This window comes from Achroia grisella, unplaced genomic scaffold (assembly GCF_030625045.1).
Source record: "Achroia grisella isolate CSIRO2021 unplaced genomic scaffold, CSIRO_AGI_Agris_v1 utg551, whole genome shotgun sequence".
Lineage (NCBI taxonomy): Eukaryota > Metazoa > Arthropoda > Insecta > Lepidoptera > Pyralidae > Achroia > Achroia grisella.
Genome location: NW_026712935.1, coordinates 158,654 through 175,846, shown reverse-complemented (window position 1 = coordinate 175,846; position 17,193 = coordinate 158,654). Strand labels below are relative to the sequence as shown.

The following is a 17,193-nucleotide window of genomic DNA, read 5'->3' as shown; positions in this document are numbered from 1 at the left end:
TGATAAATGTGACTCCTAACATATTAAATTAAATGGTATTCAGTTAAAAATTATTGTAATGTATTTGAAATGCTTATGGTAACTGTCGTAGTTAATTTAATAGTGATTAATAACTTCATCTGTGTAAAAAGCTTATTCATATTCTACATTATTATGTTATATTTTCATTAAAAATTAGAATGGATATAGTAAACTATCTCTACAAGATATGCCACCGCGGAGAAATACGTTGCTTTTAATTAAGCGCCTTGCTTATTTTTATCTATACGCTTTTGCCATCACCGACGCAACTTAAAAAAAAGTAATTGAAAAAAAAAATCTAAAAGCGAGCGAAATGAGCGTTTGGTACGTAATTTCGGGAAAATAACGAATCATATTAAAAAAACCGAAGCTAACTTTGATTTATTTACATCATATTTCCAAAACATTACTTGTTTACAGGTAGGTTAAAAAAATATACTAAAATAATAAGTGTAAGTTGCTATATATGACGCACACGCTACCTACATTTTGGAAGTGAGAATGCTACATATTTGTAATAATAACCTACCTATACAACAGAGGTTTTATTATTTATCGCTTGTCTTATGTGATTGTAGAAGTTACCAAATTCCTAACACGAAAGTGTCCTGTAGTGAAACAATATTAGTGATTACATTTCTGATGTACATAATTATTATTATTATCTATATATGTAGGGACTTTATACATTATGCATGTGTTTAATAGTTTTACATTACTATTATTGTTAATTTGATAAATCCTTGTTTACGTTAAAACTGTGTACATCGATTAATGATTGTGCTGCTACCTTTTACAAGAAGCTATTTGTGTTAGATTTATAACCTTCAATTATTTATCAGTTTTAAGTGGTATTTTTATTATAAGAATAATAGGAGTATAATTATTTTCATTCTCTAATACAATTTACAATTAAAAACATAATGTTAATAACTTTAATCCTGAGGTGAAATTTAAATAAAGAACAAATTAATATTTAATTTATATACATTTACAGGTCTTCAAATGAATCAGTCTGAAAGTGCCAGGACTCGTCCCAATAGTAATTCAGATGTTGACACAACAGAAAATGCAATAGAATTGATAATAAATGATCAGAATGTTGATCAAAATGATATAAGGACTATTTCATTATTGTCAGACATGGATAAAAGTAACACTCTAGAGCTGTCTAAGGACTGTTATGTCCAAGTTATTAAAAGGTATTTTATATAAATATAATAATAAAAAAAATTCATACTTGATTTAATTTTTTTCTAATTAGATGTACTTTTATATAAAAGTTTTAGTGGGAAGTGTATCTGATTTGAGGGTGTCATGACTTGTGATTTAGTACTCCAAATTAGCTCTAAGAAATAGTTAATTTTAATATGAAAAGAATCACAAAAGAACTTGTGTGTCAATTTATATTCAAGGTGATGGATTAAACCAAAATGTAATCCAATAAACATAGGTAGAAAATATGCCCAGCGAAATGTGGACATGTCAAGTGTTGACTTCACCACAATATGCAGTGGTAATCCAGCCCCTGTCTTATCCTGCCCCCCTTGCAATCCGACATGGTCTATTATTTTTTATTGAATATTTTTTTTACAATCTTCCTTAATGCATGACTGAACAACTTTCAACTTGTATGCATCACTACTGTTGTACTCTATGCATAGGGTATTGTTTTGATTATGATTCCTTAGTTTGAATTTCACTACTTATATGTGATGAAGTATAGCATGTATTCATTGTTTACTGTTTATTCATTGTGTATTACTTTATTATTGTGTATTCATTGTTATCAGCTCAGATGCGAAAGCACAATACACTGACAATTAAAGAAAAATGTGATATTTTAGACTTCCTAAATCGTAACGAATCTTATAGTAGTTGACATACATAATAAAGTCTAATACATACTTCAGAGTGCATATACATACATACATGTATAACACAGAATAAAAACTGGACAATAGGGGACCCTCTTAGACAGTAGTCTATAATCTAACAAATTCGGTGGTCCGACACTGCCCTGCAAAACATTTGTCAGATAACCGGGAGTCCAATGTATTATAAAATATTATATTATTACCAACAATACTTATCTAAGACTCTCCTTTTCACTAATATTCATAAACCTTGAAAACTGGCTGTTACACACATGTAACATACAAAAGCCACAACTTTGGTTTATTAAATTCAATTCAGACAAAGACACCTTTGTTTTTATAAAATATGTATGTTTAATTATTTTTTTATTGTCTATATGTGGTAACATTGTGAGAATTAGGTAGTGAACACTGTTAATAGATTATTACTGCATACAGAAATCTTTACATAGTATAAAATAAAGTTGCTGCTGCTGTCTGTTTGCTTAGATTTTTGGATATGCAACAGATTTTAATGTAGTTTTGAGAAATAGTTTGTGAGATTCAAGAGGAAGGTTTAAATATATAACACATGTTATAGTATAGTACAAGCTGAGAAATAAAAAAAATAGTAATCCACCTGTGCGAAGCCAGGGCAGGTTGCTAGTAATATGGTGGTAGGGCTCCAGTGGATGATGATAAGATGAGCATGAGGTCAAGTCAATTAGCCCATCATGATAAATTCACTAGGAATTTATCATGATGGTTTCCAGGAAATCAAACTAATCTGGAACATTGGTAGCTATGGAGTCAACTGTCCATACTACTAACAATATCTTCCTTGTATACTAATGTTATAAATCTCTGAATCTATTGAGCAGATTTTGACAATTACTTGCATAGTAATTTATCAAGGAAGTCATTGGCTTTGTAACATCACTCTATGTAAAACTAATAGGAGCGGAGCAGCAATGTTACAAAAAAGCGAAAAATGTGCCACAGACAAGGTTACGCGATTTAGCTAATTTCATATACATTTATATAACAATTCCATATAATTTTCCTTCTACTTTCCAGTATGGATGGCGATGTCGTAGCAGATGCTGATGGGGACAGCCAACAATATTCTTTTATTAATGGTGAGTTAACACAATTAGGTAACACCATGTCAATTTTAATGTGTCTAGATTTTATTTTTGCCCTACAAAATCCACACACATGTAGATGACACATGTAGACCACAAAGTAGGTCTATCAACAAATTTCAAGGTTTCAAATTTCAGAATTTCCTCTTATAATTCATTGATTGTCACTTTCAATACAAAAATAATAACGAAAATCATTTTTGTAGACTTAAATGTAGATTTTGTCCATCTGAAGTTGAAACTCAAAATATGATGAGCCACTATTTGTATTGCTTTTTCAGTTGACCCCAATATCAAAAACTGCACTGAACACAGTGACATGTACCTCCACAAGGATGAAACACTTATCAAACCAGGCGACATGTTCGACACGCACGAAAGTTTCCGTCTGTATGTTAATGGGTTTGCAGAGCAATGGTTGTACTACTACACCTGTGCTGATTCACATACTCAGGATCCCAGCAAAGAATATTACACGTATAGATGTGTTTTTTGCAAGCCCAAGTGTGATTACCGACCTAAGGGAATGAGGAAAAGGTATAAGAATATTATTTTATTGATGTTATGTAGAGCAACACCCTTATAATATTTAGGAATGAATGGCAGAATCCCTAACAATAAGTGGAACTATTAAATCTAGTCTAAATGATTTTAGATAGATAATATGTGTTTAGAAATCCAATATAACAAAATAACGCAAAAAAGCTTCAAGCAAATGTATTGAATGTTTTACTATGGAGGATAGTGCGGAAAATCTGTTGTGTACATTATTTAAACATTGTGATATTATTATGTCGAGTGAGTAGAGGATGTCTATGATTGCTTAGACTGATGCAGTATTTAGTTAAACCTCTTTCAGATTCAGATATAGTAATCAGTAAGAGAAGTCGTCTTGCATTCACTTGTTCATCCATCTGTCATACTTTAGAATGAGTACTGCTTGTAAGGACTGGTCTGCTCTAATTACTACAACTGATTTAATTTTATTTAGTTACTAAACCACTTGCTTGTATATTTAATATTTTTACTCTAATCAATTATTGTTAGTTGGTAGTTTGTATTCACAAATTTCAATTTTAAAATGTAAATTTACACACCAATTATTTAAGATACTATTCAAAAGTGCTTAATATTCTATTCTTGTCTATTCTGAATAAATAGGCTTCCTGTACATCCATAAACTATAGAACTGCTGCAAATTAATTTGCTGCTATATGTAGTTTTTTAGAATTAATTTATCTGTTATAGGTCAGAAACTCTCAAAACGAGTTGCCCATGTAAAATAGTTTTGAAGCGATTGCCATACAATCCAGATGTACTTACAGTTGAGTTTGTGTGTGATCATCATAATCATGAACTGTCTAATGAAAATTTTCTAAAATTGCAACATGGCAAGAGACTGCATCCTCAAGTTAAGGAAGAGGTATAGTATTGAAGTAGTTTTTATTAAATACACGTCCATTTAAAATTAAGTTGTTAAACACAGAATTCAAGAAGATACTATTTACGAATATAAATTTGATCTCAACTATATATAAAAATAAATATTTTTGGTTTACTCAAATTTATTATTGAAAAAGAAACTTAGCTAAAATTCTCATGTCTCTCTTAAATCTGTTCAGTATATTTTTAATTTCTTTTTACTTAAATCGACAATGAGCTTCCATGACAAACTGTATACCTTAGAGAAAAGTCCTTATGCAATGCTAATAATTTCAGATAATGGATCTTCTGTATCTGGATGTAGAACCAAAGATTCTGAAAAAGTACATACAGGAGTTAACGGGATTTAATTTGAACCTGAACTATTTCGTCCACATTGCCAGGAAAATGAAAAAAAATAATGAAGAAAGGACTTTTACTCCAGAACAGTTTGATGAACTAACGAAGAAAGTTAAAGGTTAATATAATTTCGTAGATCAATAATTATTTTAATCTAAAACAGTATTGGTAGATTCCTAGTGGACCTGGCTGGGCACGGCGAGAAACACGAGTGGTGATGGTGAGTGATTGAAATTCCTCAATGCCGTAACACCACATTCCCACTTGCAAAGTGTATTTTTTACACGTTTCTCTACAATACATGTGTATTATATATAGCTAAAGACCAATTGATGTTAATAATTCTTGTTTGTGGATGAAGTATTAGGTAGTCATCCTTGAAATAAAAAAAAAAAATGATAATACGCAAAATATAAAAAAGGTAAAACAATCTGGCGGTAATACTTAATACTTAAAAAAAAAATACTTAATACCTCAGTCTTGTATGTTGTGTTTTGAGTTGTAGGGTGCAGATAACCTGACATAATTTATACCTAATTATAGTTTATTAACCAATACATGGAATTACATAACATATATACAATTTTAGCAGATTTATTTGTTATTACAGATTTAAGATTTATATATGGCAACATTAAAGATGATACTGTGAATAAGAAACCACAAAGAGGTCGACGAAAACGTAAAGGAGATGACAGTGAGTTGTTTATATAAATAAAGGTCTTAAAATATTAGATAAAATATATAAAATCTCATCTCATTATATAATTTAAAAATAAACGTGATATTTTTTTACCATACAATTCAAAAAATTTGTAGTAAGAAGAAATTTTATTCCACGATTAATAATAACTTTCATAAAAGCATGGAGAAGTAATGGAATAATGATTTAAAGTTGTCAAATTAATATAAAACACTAGATTAATTCTTCCTATTTGCCTTGATTTGGGTTTTATGTCTAGCTCAAGTATACAGAAAATTTAGTTCAAAATATTTACTTTAGAAATATAACTTGCAATTGGGCATCTCTAACTTTTACATACAATTGATCCTATATGCCTGAGATTGTAGTCAAGAATATGTGTTAAACATATGTATTAATTTCAGTGATTTCTGTAGATTATATTATTTAAATAAATTTCGTTTTATAGGTGTGAATATTGCTAATTCAGAAGATATTAATCATGATGACGAATTTGGTACACCATATTCATCGGACAAGAAATTAAAGAAGGGTAACTGTAGTCCTATCTCCTTATGATTATAGATTAATTTCTATTAATCAGTCAACCTTAGTATATATTTACTTATTACCAGAGTTTGCGTTTCTGACAGGTCGGGATCGAATAAGTGATGTACTTGTTGAGTAAAATACTATGAAATATAAAAATCCAACATCCATAATGCTTTCTAAAAATTAAGGGGTAGTTTAATGAGTAAGAGGATTGTCTCATTTGAAATAAAATCTTGAATCAAAATATCCGTGACACACCTCTTTAAATAATTAATATTTTTAAATATATTTATTTCATTTCAGACATAGAATATGAAGATATTGATACAAAAAGCAGATTAGAGACGTGTCTACAACGACTATCTTATGATGAAGAAACATTAGAGTCAGTAAAGAGATTGCAGAGTTCTGTTCAATGCGAAACACAAAGAAATCCTTGGATTTCTGAAGACATTTGCCCAGCGCCTTCTAACGGGTTGGTATATTTTAATTTTTTTATTTGATTCCTTTTCTGATTACTATTATGAGAGTGTGTTATTTAAAATCATCGACATTTACGTATATCTTTAACACCGTCTCTTTTATTAGCTAGGTTTATTTTAGTATTTTATATCATAAATAAATAAATAAATAACATCTGTGGTGGCTAATACAATTGTATTATCTTGTTTACTTGTTTTAGGTCTTCCTATATGTCTGACAGTATGGGAACAAGTCAAAATGAAGAACAATTGGAAATGAGCAATGCTACAAATACGTTCCAAGCAGAACATATGGATGAAAGTTACATCCAGAACATGAGTGAGCAAAATGTTGAAGTATCTGAGATAAATAACAGTGCTGATCATATTGTCACTGAGAATTACGTGTTGGCTAATAATGATGAGAATGCTCATGAGGTATATGTATTGGAAAACAGTGGAAGTGAGACTTATGTCTTAGAAAATAATGAACACAATGCTGTAAACTATGTTTTGACCAGTAACGGGCAAAATGTGCCACAAAGTTATGTTTTGGAAAACGGTATTGTAGTTACTTATAATGCTGAAGGCCAGGGATTCACTGAATCCGAAGTGGTATATGACAATGATCATACTGCCGTAGCTAATGACCAAGAGGCTAATTCTAATAGTTATGTGTTGGTGGATGATAGTACAGGACTCATAGAGAATACAGTTGGGCAAAATACTGAATTGCAGGCTAATGATAGTACTGAATTTCAAGTTGATGAAAGTACTATATTAGATGGTAAAGAATATATGGATTCACATGATAATGATAGTCAGCTTCTTAATGAATCAGATGCCTCCATCCATTCCGATTATGAATACATACATCGATTCAACATAGACCAATATATGACACAGCCATGGTTCCTTAGATACATACAAACAGTAGCGGAGGACACTAAAATGAAAGCAGTTGATATGTTGAGCAACCTATATCTTGGTAAAACTATGTTCAAATTGATTACAACAAGAAAAGTAGATATGCAAACAATTAGGATTAAATACTTAGTTGAAAATGTCCCTTCTCTGACCGGTTTCGACTGTAACGATCGCGTTAAATACAAATTGGAAGCTGCAAAATATTGCAAAAAGCTAATGTCTTTAAAGAAAAAGTTATTATATAAATCTAGATACATTCACAGTTTAAAAGGTACTGTGGATTCATTAAAGAAAGCAAATAGTGCATTAACATCTAGGAATAAACACATGGATCGCGTCAAATCCCAAAATGTACTGCATAATTACAAGAAAGATTTACAACATTTACGAGAAACCAAAGAATCACTACTCTCTCAAATATCTGATTCGGAACATCAAATAGCACATTTGAACGAAGTTAAAAGAAATTTGAAAAAAGATATATGCAAGTTTATTTCTAAGAAAGTAATGTTGCAAAAATTGACTGGTGAGAATACTGAAAAAATTGAGAATGTCAAAGATACATTGGCGAAAGCTATTGAAACGAGTAAAAATTTAAAAGTGGATAGTGATACATCGAGCAAGCAGGCAAATGTAGAGGAATACATACTTGGAAATGTTGAAGGCTTACAAAATATTGTGCTACAAGCAGTTGAAAATGTGCCAGAAGGAATAAACATCGAGGGTCAATATAACGACGGCGATATAGTTTACGTTGTACAAGGCGACCAGGACGAAAATGCCTTACAAAATATAAGCTGATAACAAATTAAATAATTCATAATAATTTTACTGTAAACATATGAGTGACCAATCAAGTGACTGGTCATTTTTATATATATATTTTTTTAGAATTGATAGGACTAGTTTTAAATGAAATATATTGTTAAGTGGTGTTTGTTTGGTGGCACACAGAGTAAATTATGTACAAATAGTAACATAATATTGTATTACACAGATACCATAGTACATATGTTAAATATTGATATAGATTCTATATCACTTTTAAGTACTAATTATAAATAATTAGCATTACACAAAATTATTTGTTAATGTAAAATAAATAATTGAACTTTGTTTAGTAATAATTACAGAAATTGTTTGTTTTATCTGTTCTAATAATACTGTTTTTTTATAGACACAATTATTTCCTTATTAGGATGAGAATCCTTTTAAAATATCAATTAGAGTAGTTTCTTATCGCATATATCTACACTGGCGATTAATAAATGCGAATAATAAGTGTGTTTATATTACTGTTAAACTCTTTTACATATATTGATTTTATACGAAATAAAAATAGGAAAATGTGAAATTTGGTAAGATGGTGGATTTTATCAGACATTATTAAATGCAATTATTATTTTGGATGTAGTGTCCCATAGAAAAATATATATTACACACAAAAAAAATTTTTTTATCGAAAAATAAAACAGTCGAAGACTACCGGAAATAGGCTTAATTACGTGTGAGAACTGTATGGTGCTTGTATCTCACCAGTCTATGGGAATGTTCGCTTTTAAAATATCAATTAGATTTCCGACGGTAGGAGCGTTTCTTTGTATCTTTTCTTTATATATTGCTATAATATAAATAATAGTCATTTTTCTGACTATGTGACATCCATTTTCGCGTATATCAGCAATTTCTGATCGCAGTGTCGCAATTATGACGACAGGTGTGCAATGACTTTTTGTTTTATTTTTCCAGTTTCAATTTTTCGTCCAGAGATTATATTCAGCAGGCAGTTGTGTTTACTGGGGGTCAGTAGCACGGCAGGATCCTTGTTGTGCAGTATTGCCAACGACTTTTATGCCTCTTGAATTTCCGAGCCGGTGAGACCCGCTTCTGGGAAGCCGGTGGAAATGTGCAATCGTTGGTGGTGCGCAGGATGCCGTCAGACAGAGATCTCTTGTTTGATCTCGTCGTTTTCCCAGGTATCGTCTCGACCACGTCGGCCAGATCACGTCGGGCAGATCACGTCGGCCAGATCACCACTGTTGCGGGTGAATAATACGATGTTGCTGGTCGAGACGATGTATTTTACAGATGATGATAAACTGACAATATGTACATAGAAATAATGATCTTATATACTAAATAAAAATAGGAAAATGTAAGGTGGGGTGACACAGTTTAGATACAGCAGTGCCTAGTAGACAATATTGAATTTGTCTTACTAGACATTATTAAATGCAATTATTATTTTGATGTATCTTTCGTGTCCCATACATACTTTTCGTCTCGTTCTTGATTTTTCTGAAAATAACGATTTTACAATTGCAGTGTTGATAATTTCGTAATCACCTGTCTAACAACTCAGATAAGAAATAGCTCTTCGTATCAAGTACAAAATGGTAAATTTGTTAAAAATTTGTTTGCAAAATTCGTCTCCTACAGCAAGTAAAAAGGTAGATTTTTAATAGAAATATAAACACACGAGGCACTCCTTGAAACTGAAACTCAAACCCTATTCCACTGAATAGGGTTTGTGAAACCATGCATAAGTGAAGAGATGATAAGGGACTCGGATGATATAACGACTAATAGCGCTAACAAAAAATTATAGGTACACAACAAAAATATATTTAGTTACATTAATGCAAATAATTCAAACTAGAGACGAGAGCACAGTAAGCTTTCACTCTTACGAAAACTTAGGAGAAAAGAGTAAGGTTTCAGATCGGTTGTCATTATAAGTTCAGTAGTTAAAATATCTATGTAATTGTAACCTACGTTTTTACTTATTTTTATAGATTTTATTATTACAAATACATACAAACTATTCAGTGCGCCTTAAACTGTGTAAGTTAGACATAAAAATGGTTCACGGTCGGTCGGTCACCGTCGTTTGACAGACAATCTCCTTATACAAATGATTCGTCAAATAGATGAAGTGAAAGTTAGTATTGTCTGAGAGGTATTGTCAGCAATCTATCTTCCGATGTTGTACGCAGCACGACCAGTTTTATTTATGTTAATATACTGTGATGAAATATATATAGGCGCAGACACTTTTTCTTATGTTTATATTTTTTTTTATAAAACAATAAAAAGTTTTTCTGAAGAGATAAAGAAATACAGTAGTTACTCTGGCAGACAATTTCTTTTTGTAAAACGCATACAACAAATGATGATTTTGGTAAGGGATTAGAGCTATTCTAGTCTGCAATACCAGATAAATTGCATGTGTTATGCCTGATTTTTAGATTCTTTAAGTTATCAGTCAGAATAGCAAACAAACTGGCATAATTGACATTAAATGGTACCTAATTGTCGCCTATACATGTACATAAACAGCACAAAGAATATTATGTGATCATGATCACGACTGTGATATCACTCATGCGTTTTCATTCTGGAGTACTAAGATATAATGTCTCGTATCCTGTAATTAAAAAAATACTCAAATTCAGAATACGATATCTCAGTTGAAGAATCGAGAAACAGCTGCTTAGCGACTAAAATAGGTGAGACGATTTTTTAGAAAGTCTACTGAGGTATCTCGTCTTTAAAGATAATAAGAACAGTTTATAAGAAGAGTATGAAAATTAAAATTATAACGTAATTTATTCTTGCATATATTGCATAGAAAGTTTAATATAAGATGACAATTTGTAATGAATCGATCAATAGAATTACTAACTTTGTGTAGACGTTTTAAAATTAGCTTTTTTTATCCACATGCAAAAGTTAAAATCCTGTGCATATGTATATCTATAAATCTCTTGCCTCTCTTTTGAAAGACATCTGAATGAATAATGCTAATTCTGTTTGTTAATTGCCTTATCCTTCTAATTGTATAACGGTAATTTTGAAATATGGGGCCCCCATTGTAACTTCGAGTCCACTGTTATTCCTAAAAAAACTGTATCATTAACAAAATTTAATAATAACGCCGATTTACTTGTTTTATGATGAATTTAATGCACTTAGTGGAGCATTACACAAAAATTAAACACTCAGTTAAATACATTGTAAAAAAATATTATCACTATATCTGCTAATGTAGCATTTATTAAATATGGGCAATATAACAATATATATTAGTTCCTAACTTTACACCATCAATATCTACATTTTAAATGACTTATGTCATTATCTCTAATACCATAATGTTTGAGCTTGTACAAAAGTGTTTCATGATCTACGCAATCAAACGCCTTCGACAAGTCACAAAAAACGCCGAGATCCTGTGAGTCTTCCCATGATTCGAATATATGTGTAATAAGCGCTACACCTGCATCAGTAGTGACTTGCCGGCATGAAACCATATTGCTGACTGTGAAGCAGTCCGTTATCCCTGAAGTATTTTAACATTTGGTTAAACATAATCTTTTCAAATACTTTACTTAGAACTGGCAAAATAGAAATTGGTCTATAGTTGCCTAGCTCAAATCTATCTCCAGATTTAAAGAGTGGAATTAATTTGCTAAATTTCATTAATTGAGGAAACACGCCATTATCAACACATTTATTGAAAATAGTAGCTAGATAAGGAGCAACAATATCTATGAATGTACTAACTACTTTAACTGACATGTCCCAGAGATCTTCCGTATTTTTTAAATTTAACTGTTTGAATATTTTTATGACATGAAAAGGGCTGACATGTGAAAATTTAATGTTAAAGAGCAAGGGCTAACGGCTATTAAATATGCAATATATGCTAACTACATATTTTGAAGTGGTATGCAATACTATCTCTATTGGGGAGTTGATTGTTAGCAAAGAAGATTACTGACACTATGGTATATAACGTAGCATGTCAGGTCGACATCATATTGCCACTCCTCGAATCCCATAATGGTGAATTTGCTACTTTTCGAAGTGATTGTTTATATGTCGAAGAGCTAAAGTTGTCATTTCGAATAGGAGACAATCACTGGTGAATATTGGTTATGTACGTATGAAATATATTATTAGTACTGGATATGTATTTTGTTGGTATTTTTCATTACATATTATATTTACTTAACAAATGTATACTATGAGCGCAGGCAAGACTTATTCTATAATTTTATCAGTTCTTCATAAAATAAATCTGAATATGCGAAAACTACATAGATAAATCTGACGCAAACAGAACGTTATTTGAATATTTAAAATTTCTTATCTGTAATTACAAGCATGTAGGTACACGCATCAAATAAACGTCGTAACCATACCAGCGATATTCATTGTATAAAATTCTGTCCTCTATCTCACACATTGCAACCAGTAACAAAGCAGTTTTTTTTACAAGCTGTTTGTGTTTCCATTGCAGTGAAATTACAAGGTACCTGAATATCTTAGTCCTCCGCAATAGCAACGTATAGGTGTATTACGCGACATAATAACGTGATGTCCATGTTGCTCTTTATGTATATGGGAGACGGTTGTCTTACCACGGGGTGGGGTGTTTTTTTATCGATTACATCTTGCCCGAGAAAGTAGAGCCAAAGTTGTGTTGCGAATGGAAACAACACACAATGATAAATATGTGATTTGGTATTTTATATATATTATGTTAGTGTTCTCTATTAAATATTATTATTACAATATTTTGCTTGTTAGCCACCCCAGTTACATAAAAACTTGTAATAAAGTGTAACTGTTTGGATGGGAGTTGATTAAATTATTGAGCAAAGCTAATTGTATTCGAGTTCGACGACATCATGCAACATTTAAATGTCAGATCAAATCTAGACAAGAGTGAGTTGCGACGCAATGACCCGTGGTGGGGTCACGTCAACGGTCATCATATAGGTACCTGGATGTAAGTAAATAATGTACACTGTATATACTGATCATTTCTTAGGATATGTACACACCTTTTACTTAGTATAAAATGAAGTTGCTACCTTATAGATTTTTTAAACTCCGCAACAGATTTTATTGCATTTTTTAGCGATAGATGCAATATTTTAGCAATAATAGCTGGAACGGGAAGCTAGTATAGTATAAAACAAAGTTACACGTGGTTCAAGACACTTTATCAACCGTATTGTGTGCTAGCAAGCCAGCTGATAAGGTGTGTCTTGAACGACCACGTGTTACTTATAAAAAATAGTATCTACTAATCTCGTTACTTATCTAACTTGCTAAACAAATAGATGGAATTTCAATTTGTTTAGTTTACTAGCTTTGTGAGGTCATGTTCACACAGTTTCACTAAAGAAGTTTGAAGTGGCATACATGTTTCCTTTTAATATTATTTTCAAATTATTTTAAGGGTAAAGTATCGTCGTCGCTGTTAACCTGAATAGGACCAAAAATTATGAGATCGGATGTGGCCGCATTAAAAAAAGGGTGTCTACATAGGCACATTTTGTTTCAAACATTTTTGATTGTTGATTGACCCTTCGTTGAAGAAAATACGGTTAATGAACAAAAAAAAAAGATACTGCGGCAAGCTCGTCCTCTGTCATCTTCTTTACCTCTATGGCAATCGGTCGTTATACTTACGACCATTTAGGTATACCAGCGTCATGTATCGGAGGCACGCACTGGAGACAGAAAGTATATCCAAAACACAGTTAAATTCACATATATTCAGTAGTATGTAGGCATGATAAGTATTGCGTTCACTATGACGTCGACAGCTGACAAAACCTATGAATACCCCATCTGTGATAACATTAGCATTAGCATTAATTCGATTGCTTGTTCCCTTATTTGTGCCTAATACCCATTTGGCTTCTCTACCAACATTAGTAAAGACAGGAAGGCCTCAATATTTTATTTTATTAGGCCTTTATATTTATGTTAATTGCTAAATATCGACATATTTGTTTTTTTATTTATTTATACTCTTTATTGCACCAGATACAGAAAAATATTGGTCGATTTTTCAACCGTGTGTACGTGTTATTGCAAATATGTGTATATGTAGGTATGAAAAACATTTACTTAAGTGCAAAACAAACTTACACGTATAATGCAAGCAAATTATACATGATGTAACGATATGTTCAGTGAAAAATTTTTATACTTTGCTTCCGGTTGAAGTATTGCAAAGGTCACTTTTGTAATCCGTTATAAAATTGTTTAGTGCAAACTGTCTACTAAACTGGAATTGTTATTTGTGTACTGAAAATTATGAAGTGACACTTTCTATGATATTTCTGTATATACAATATACATATGTAAGACGACCTATGTAGCTGTAAAATACCCACTTAATATTAGTCAGGGTTTCGATCCCGGCACAATACAAATATTTGTATTTATGACATTGTATTCATATTTGTTTGTGGCGGTACAAACGTAACTTATATTGTTTCTATGAGTCTGGTCGTCAGCTCTTGATGTAGTTATTGTAAATATGATATTTCTAAAATTTTGATAATTACAAACTAGTTCAGTTTATACTACAACATCTAGTAAATATGTCAAAGGGGATACCTAAAAAACGTAGATACTCTTTATTTTCAATTTCGTGATTTTTTCCATAGTTTGTTTAACTTTACATGAACTTAAAAAAATATCTACATTAGAGTTTAATCTGCTACAAGTTTATAACATATATAAGTAATGAATCGCACAAATTGTTTATTGTAATTAAAAAAAAACATGTATATAATTATCATTGTACTTACTTTATTTTTTTTTGTATATTATAGTCCGTGTTATATAATCAAGTTGTATAACAAACCCGTTAAAATTTTTTTGTGGACATTAAAAACTTATCTTTTAGATAGGACACTGTTAATAAAACTAAAGTGAACTTTCTACAAGGCATATGGATTGAAATTTGCAATTTATTATATATAGAATATCCATGCGGTATAGATACCATTCTTATGTTATGGTTTTAGTCTTACGAAAAATAACAGTTTAAAACAACTGGTACCATTTTTTATGACATTGCAATGGCAAAATATCCAACGGTCTACCGATACAACGTGGTAATGTAGAACTCTTACTTAACAAGAAACATGAATTACAACAAAAAGTAGTGTAGGAATAAAAAATGTATGTAGTACCTACTTTCTATCACAATGTATAATACATACTGGATTATTCAAAAGTAACTTTTTGTTTAATGACCTAAAATTTTCAATTAGTATAATATCGGCATAATCGACCACTTACGTTTCAATATATTCTATTATATATTATACTCATTATAAATTAGTGATGCCGTAGTGATCTTGCGGTTTAGCACACAGCCTTCGGATGGTTGTGAGTTCGTCTCCTCGCATGATTTAAACATTTGTATTCATGAATATGATTGTATCTATTGGTCTAGGTGTTTTCTAGGTATATATTTCTATGTATATAAGTATTTGTATCAGTTGTCCAGTCAAGATATGCTCAGTTGTTAAAATACTAGATGGCACTGTGTGAATTTTCCAGGGTTTTAATTAATTAAGCATTAAATATATCCTTTAATAGTTGCCAAAATTATCCTTTAATGTAAAATTAAATTAAATAAAAAAAGGCAGGCAAAGGTCAAAATCGTTTATGCTATGAACGGTGATAGTTATAAAGCAGATTATCATGGTGATTTGGTATTGGAATTGGCATTGGAATTAAGTATCCGCCAGCGAAAGGAGTATTTTGAATGTCAAATGACTAACAAGACCGTTTGTGCTATTAATTTTTTTAAAACAAATCAAATTTTTGTGGTTTTTGTAGAAAGTCCTCCCCAGTCACACCTATTTCAGCCGCCAAGCAGCTTCCATTTGTTAGCTGTGTATCATTTGAAGGCAATCAAGATACGGTAATGAAATTACAGGATGGAGTAGCGTAACGTCTTATGAGTGGTATACAGTGTGTACGATAGACCTCTATGTCGGATTTGCTTTGATAAACAGAAGAAACAGCCGCTCTTTTAATCGTGGAGTGCGTAGCAGTGGCCTCCCAACGTCCTGAAACCCTTAAAACAGTGAACTTGTTTTGAAAGACACCAGGAAGTTTCTACGCACCTGGAAGGTGCTTGGCAAGCTAGTCTAGTAGTGTCGGCTATACACTCACAATAGCCCAAATGACCTCTCCTTTGAGCAATAAAATAATGCGGATATGCGGAGTCAGCTAAAACAGAACTCTATTTACAATGTATTACATTAGGTACTTACTATTAAATACTTTGCGAAAGACCTACATTCTTCTTATTCATATAGTGTAATAGAAAACTATTACTCGGATCCCAATAGACTATTACCATTGAGAAAAAACAATATATGCATCATGACATAGGCCCTCACGGGACACTGCAAGCTGAATAAGCACGTAGCGAATTTAGACCTTAGCTTAACATTAATCTACAGATTTTTTCCAAGCAGAAGAGGAAACGCTACTATACATCCTTATGCAAGCATGCATTAAATCGTCCCGGAAACTGAACTGACACAGCCCCCTAGTGTTCCCTCCGACACCACGTGAGGACTAACTTTGTTCAGATGTAGAAACATATTAAAAAAACGTACATATACATACAATAGTAGCCTAGTAAGCCTTCGTCTTCGTCTGCTTTGAGATAAAAGGCTGTCAGTATGTCCATCCTCGTGATATAATCTATTTTCACGTCAAATTTTACCAGTCATTTAGTAGTGAAAAGGTAACAAATATACAGACAATTTTGCATTCATAATATAGGAAGGTATGTATGAAATAAATATTCAAATAGCTATTGTCCACCGGCAATTTGTTACATTTCTGGTCATGCAATTAGCTAACTGTACAACCGAAATGAACCCAGCGTATCCGTCGCATACTAATATTCCCGGTTCAATAAAACCATG

General features: G+C 31.6%; 1 protein-coding gene across 1 annotated transcript; it reads left to right on the top strand.

The window, feature by feature from the left end:
- Positions 1 to 320: 320 nt before the first annotated feature.
- LOC131848360 (uncharacterized) lies at positions 321 to 8,530 on the top strand. The gene is made up of 10 exons (XM_059198181.1): positions 321 to 441; positions 1,019 to 1,223; positions 2,955 to 3,016; positions 3,304 to 3,559; positions 4,271 to 4,445; positions 4,742 to 4,922; positions 5,415 to 5,501; positions 5,956 to 6,039; positions 6,342 to 6,513; positions 6,721 to 8,530. The coding sequence occupies exons 2-10, from the start codon at positions 1,027 to 1,029 to the stop codon at positions 8,225 to 8,227; spliced, it is 2,721 nt and encodes a 906-aa protein (XP_059054164.1). The 5' UTR covers positions 321 to 441; positions 1,019 to 1,026; the 3' UTR covers positions 8,228 to 8,530.
- The last annotated feature ends 8,663 nt before the right edge of the window (positions 8,531 to 17,193 follow it).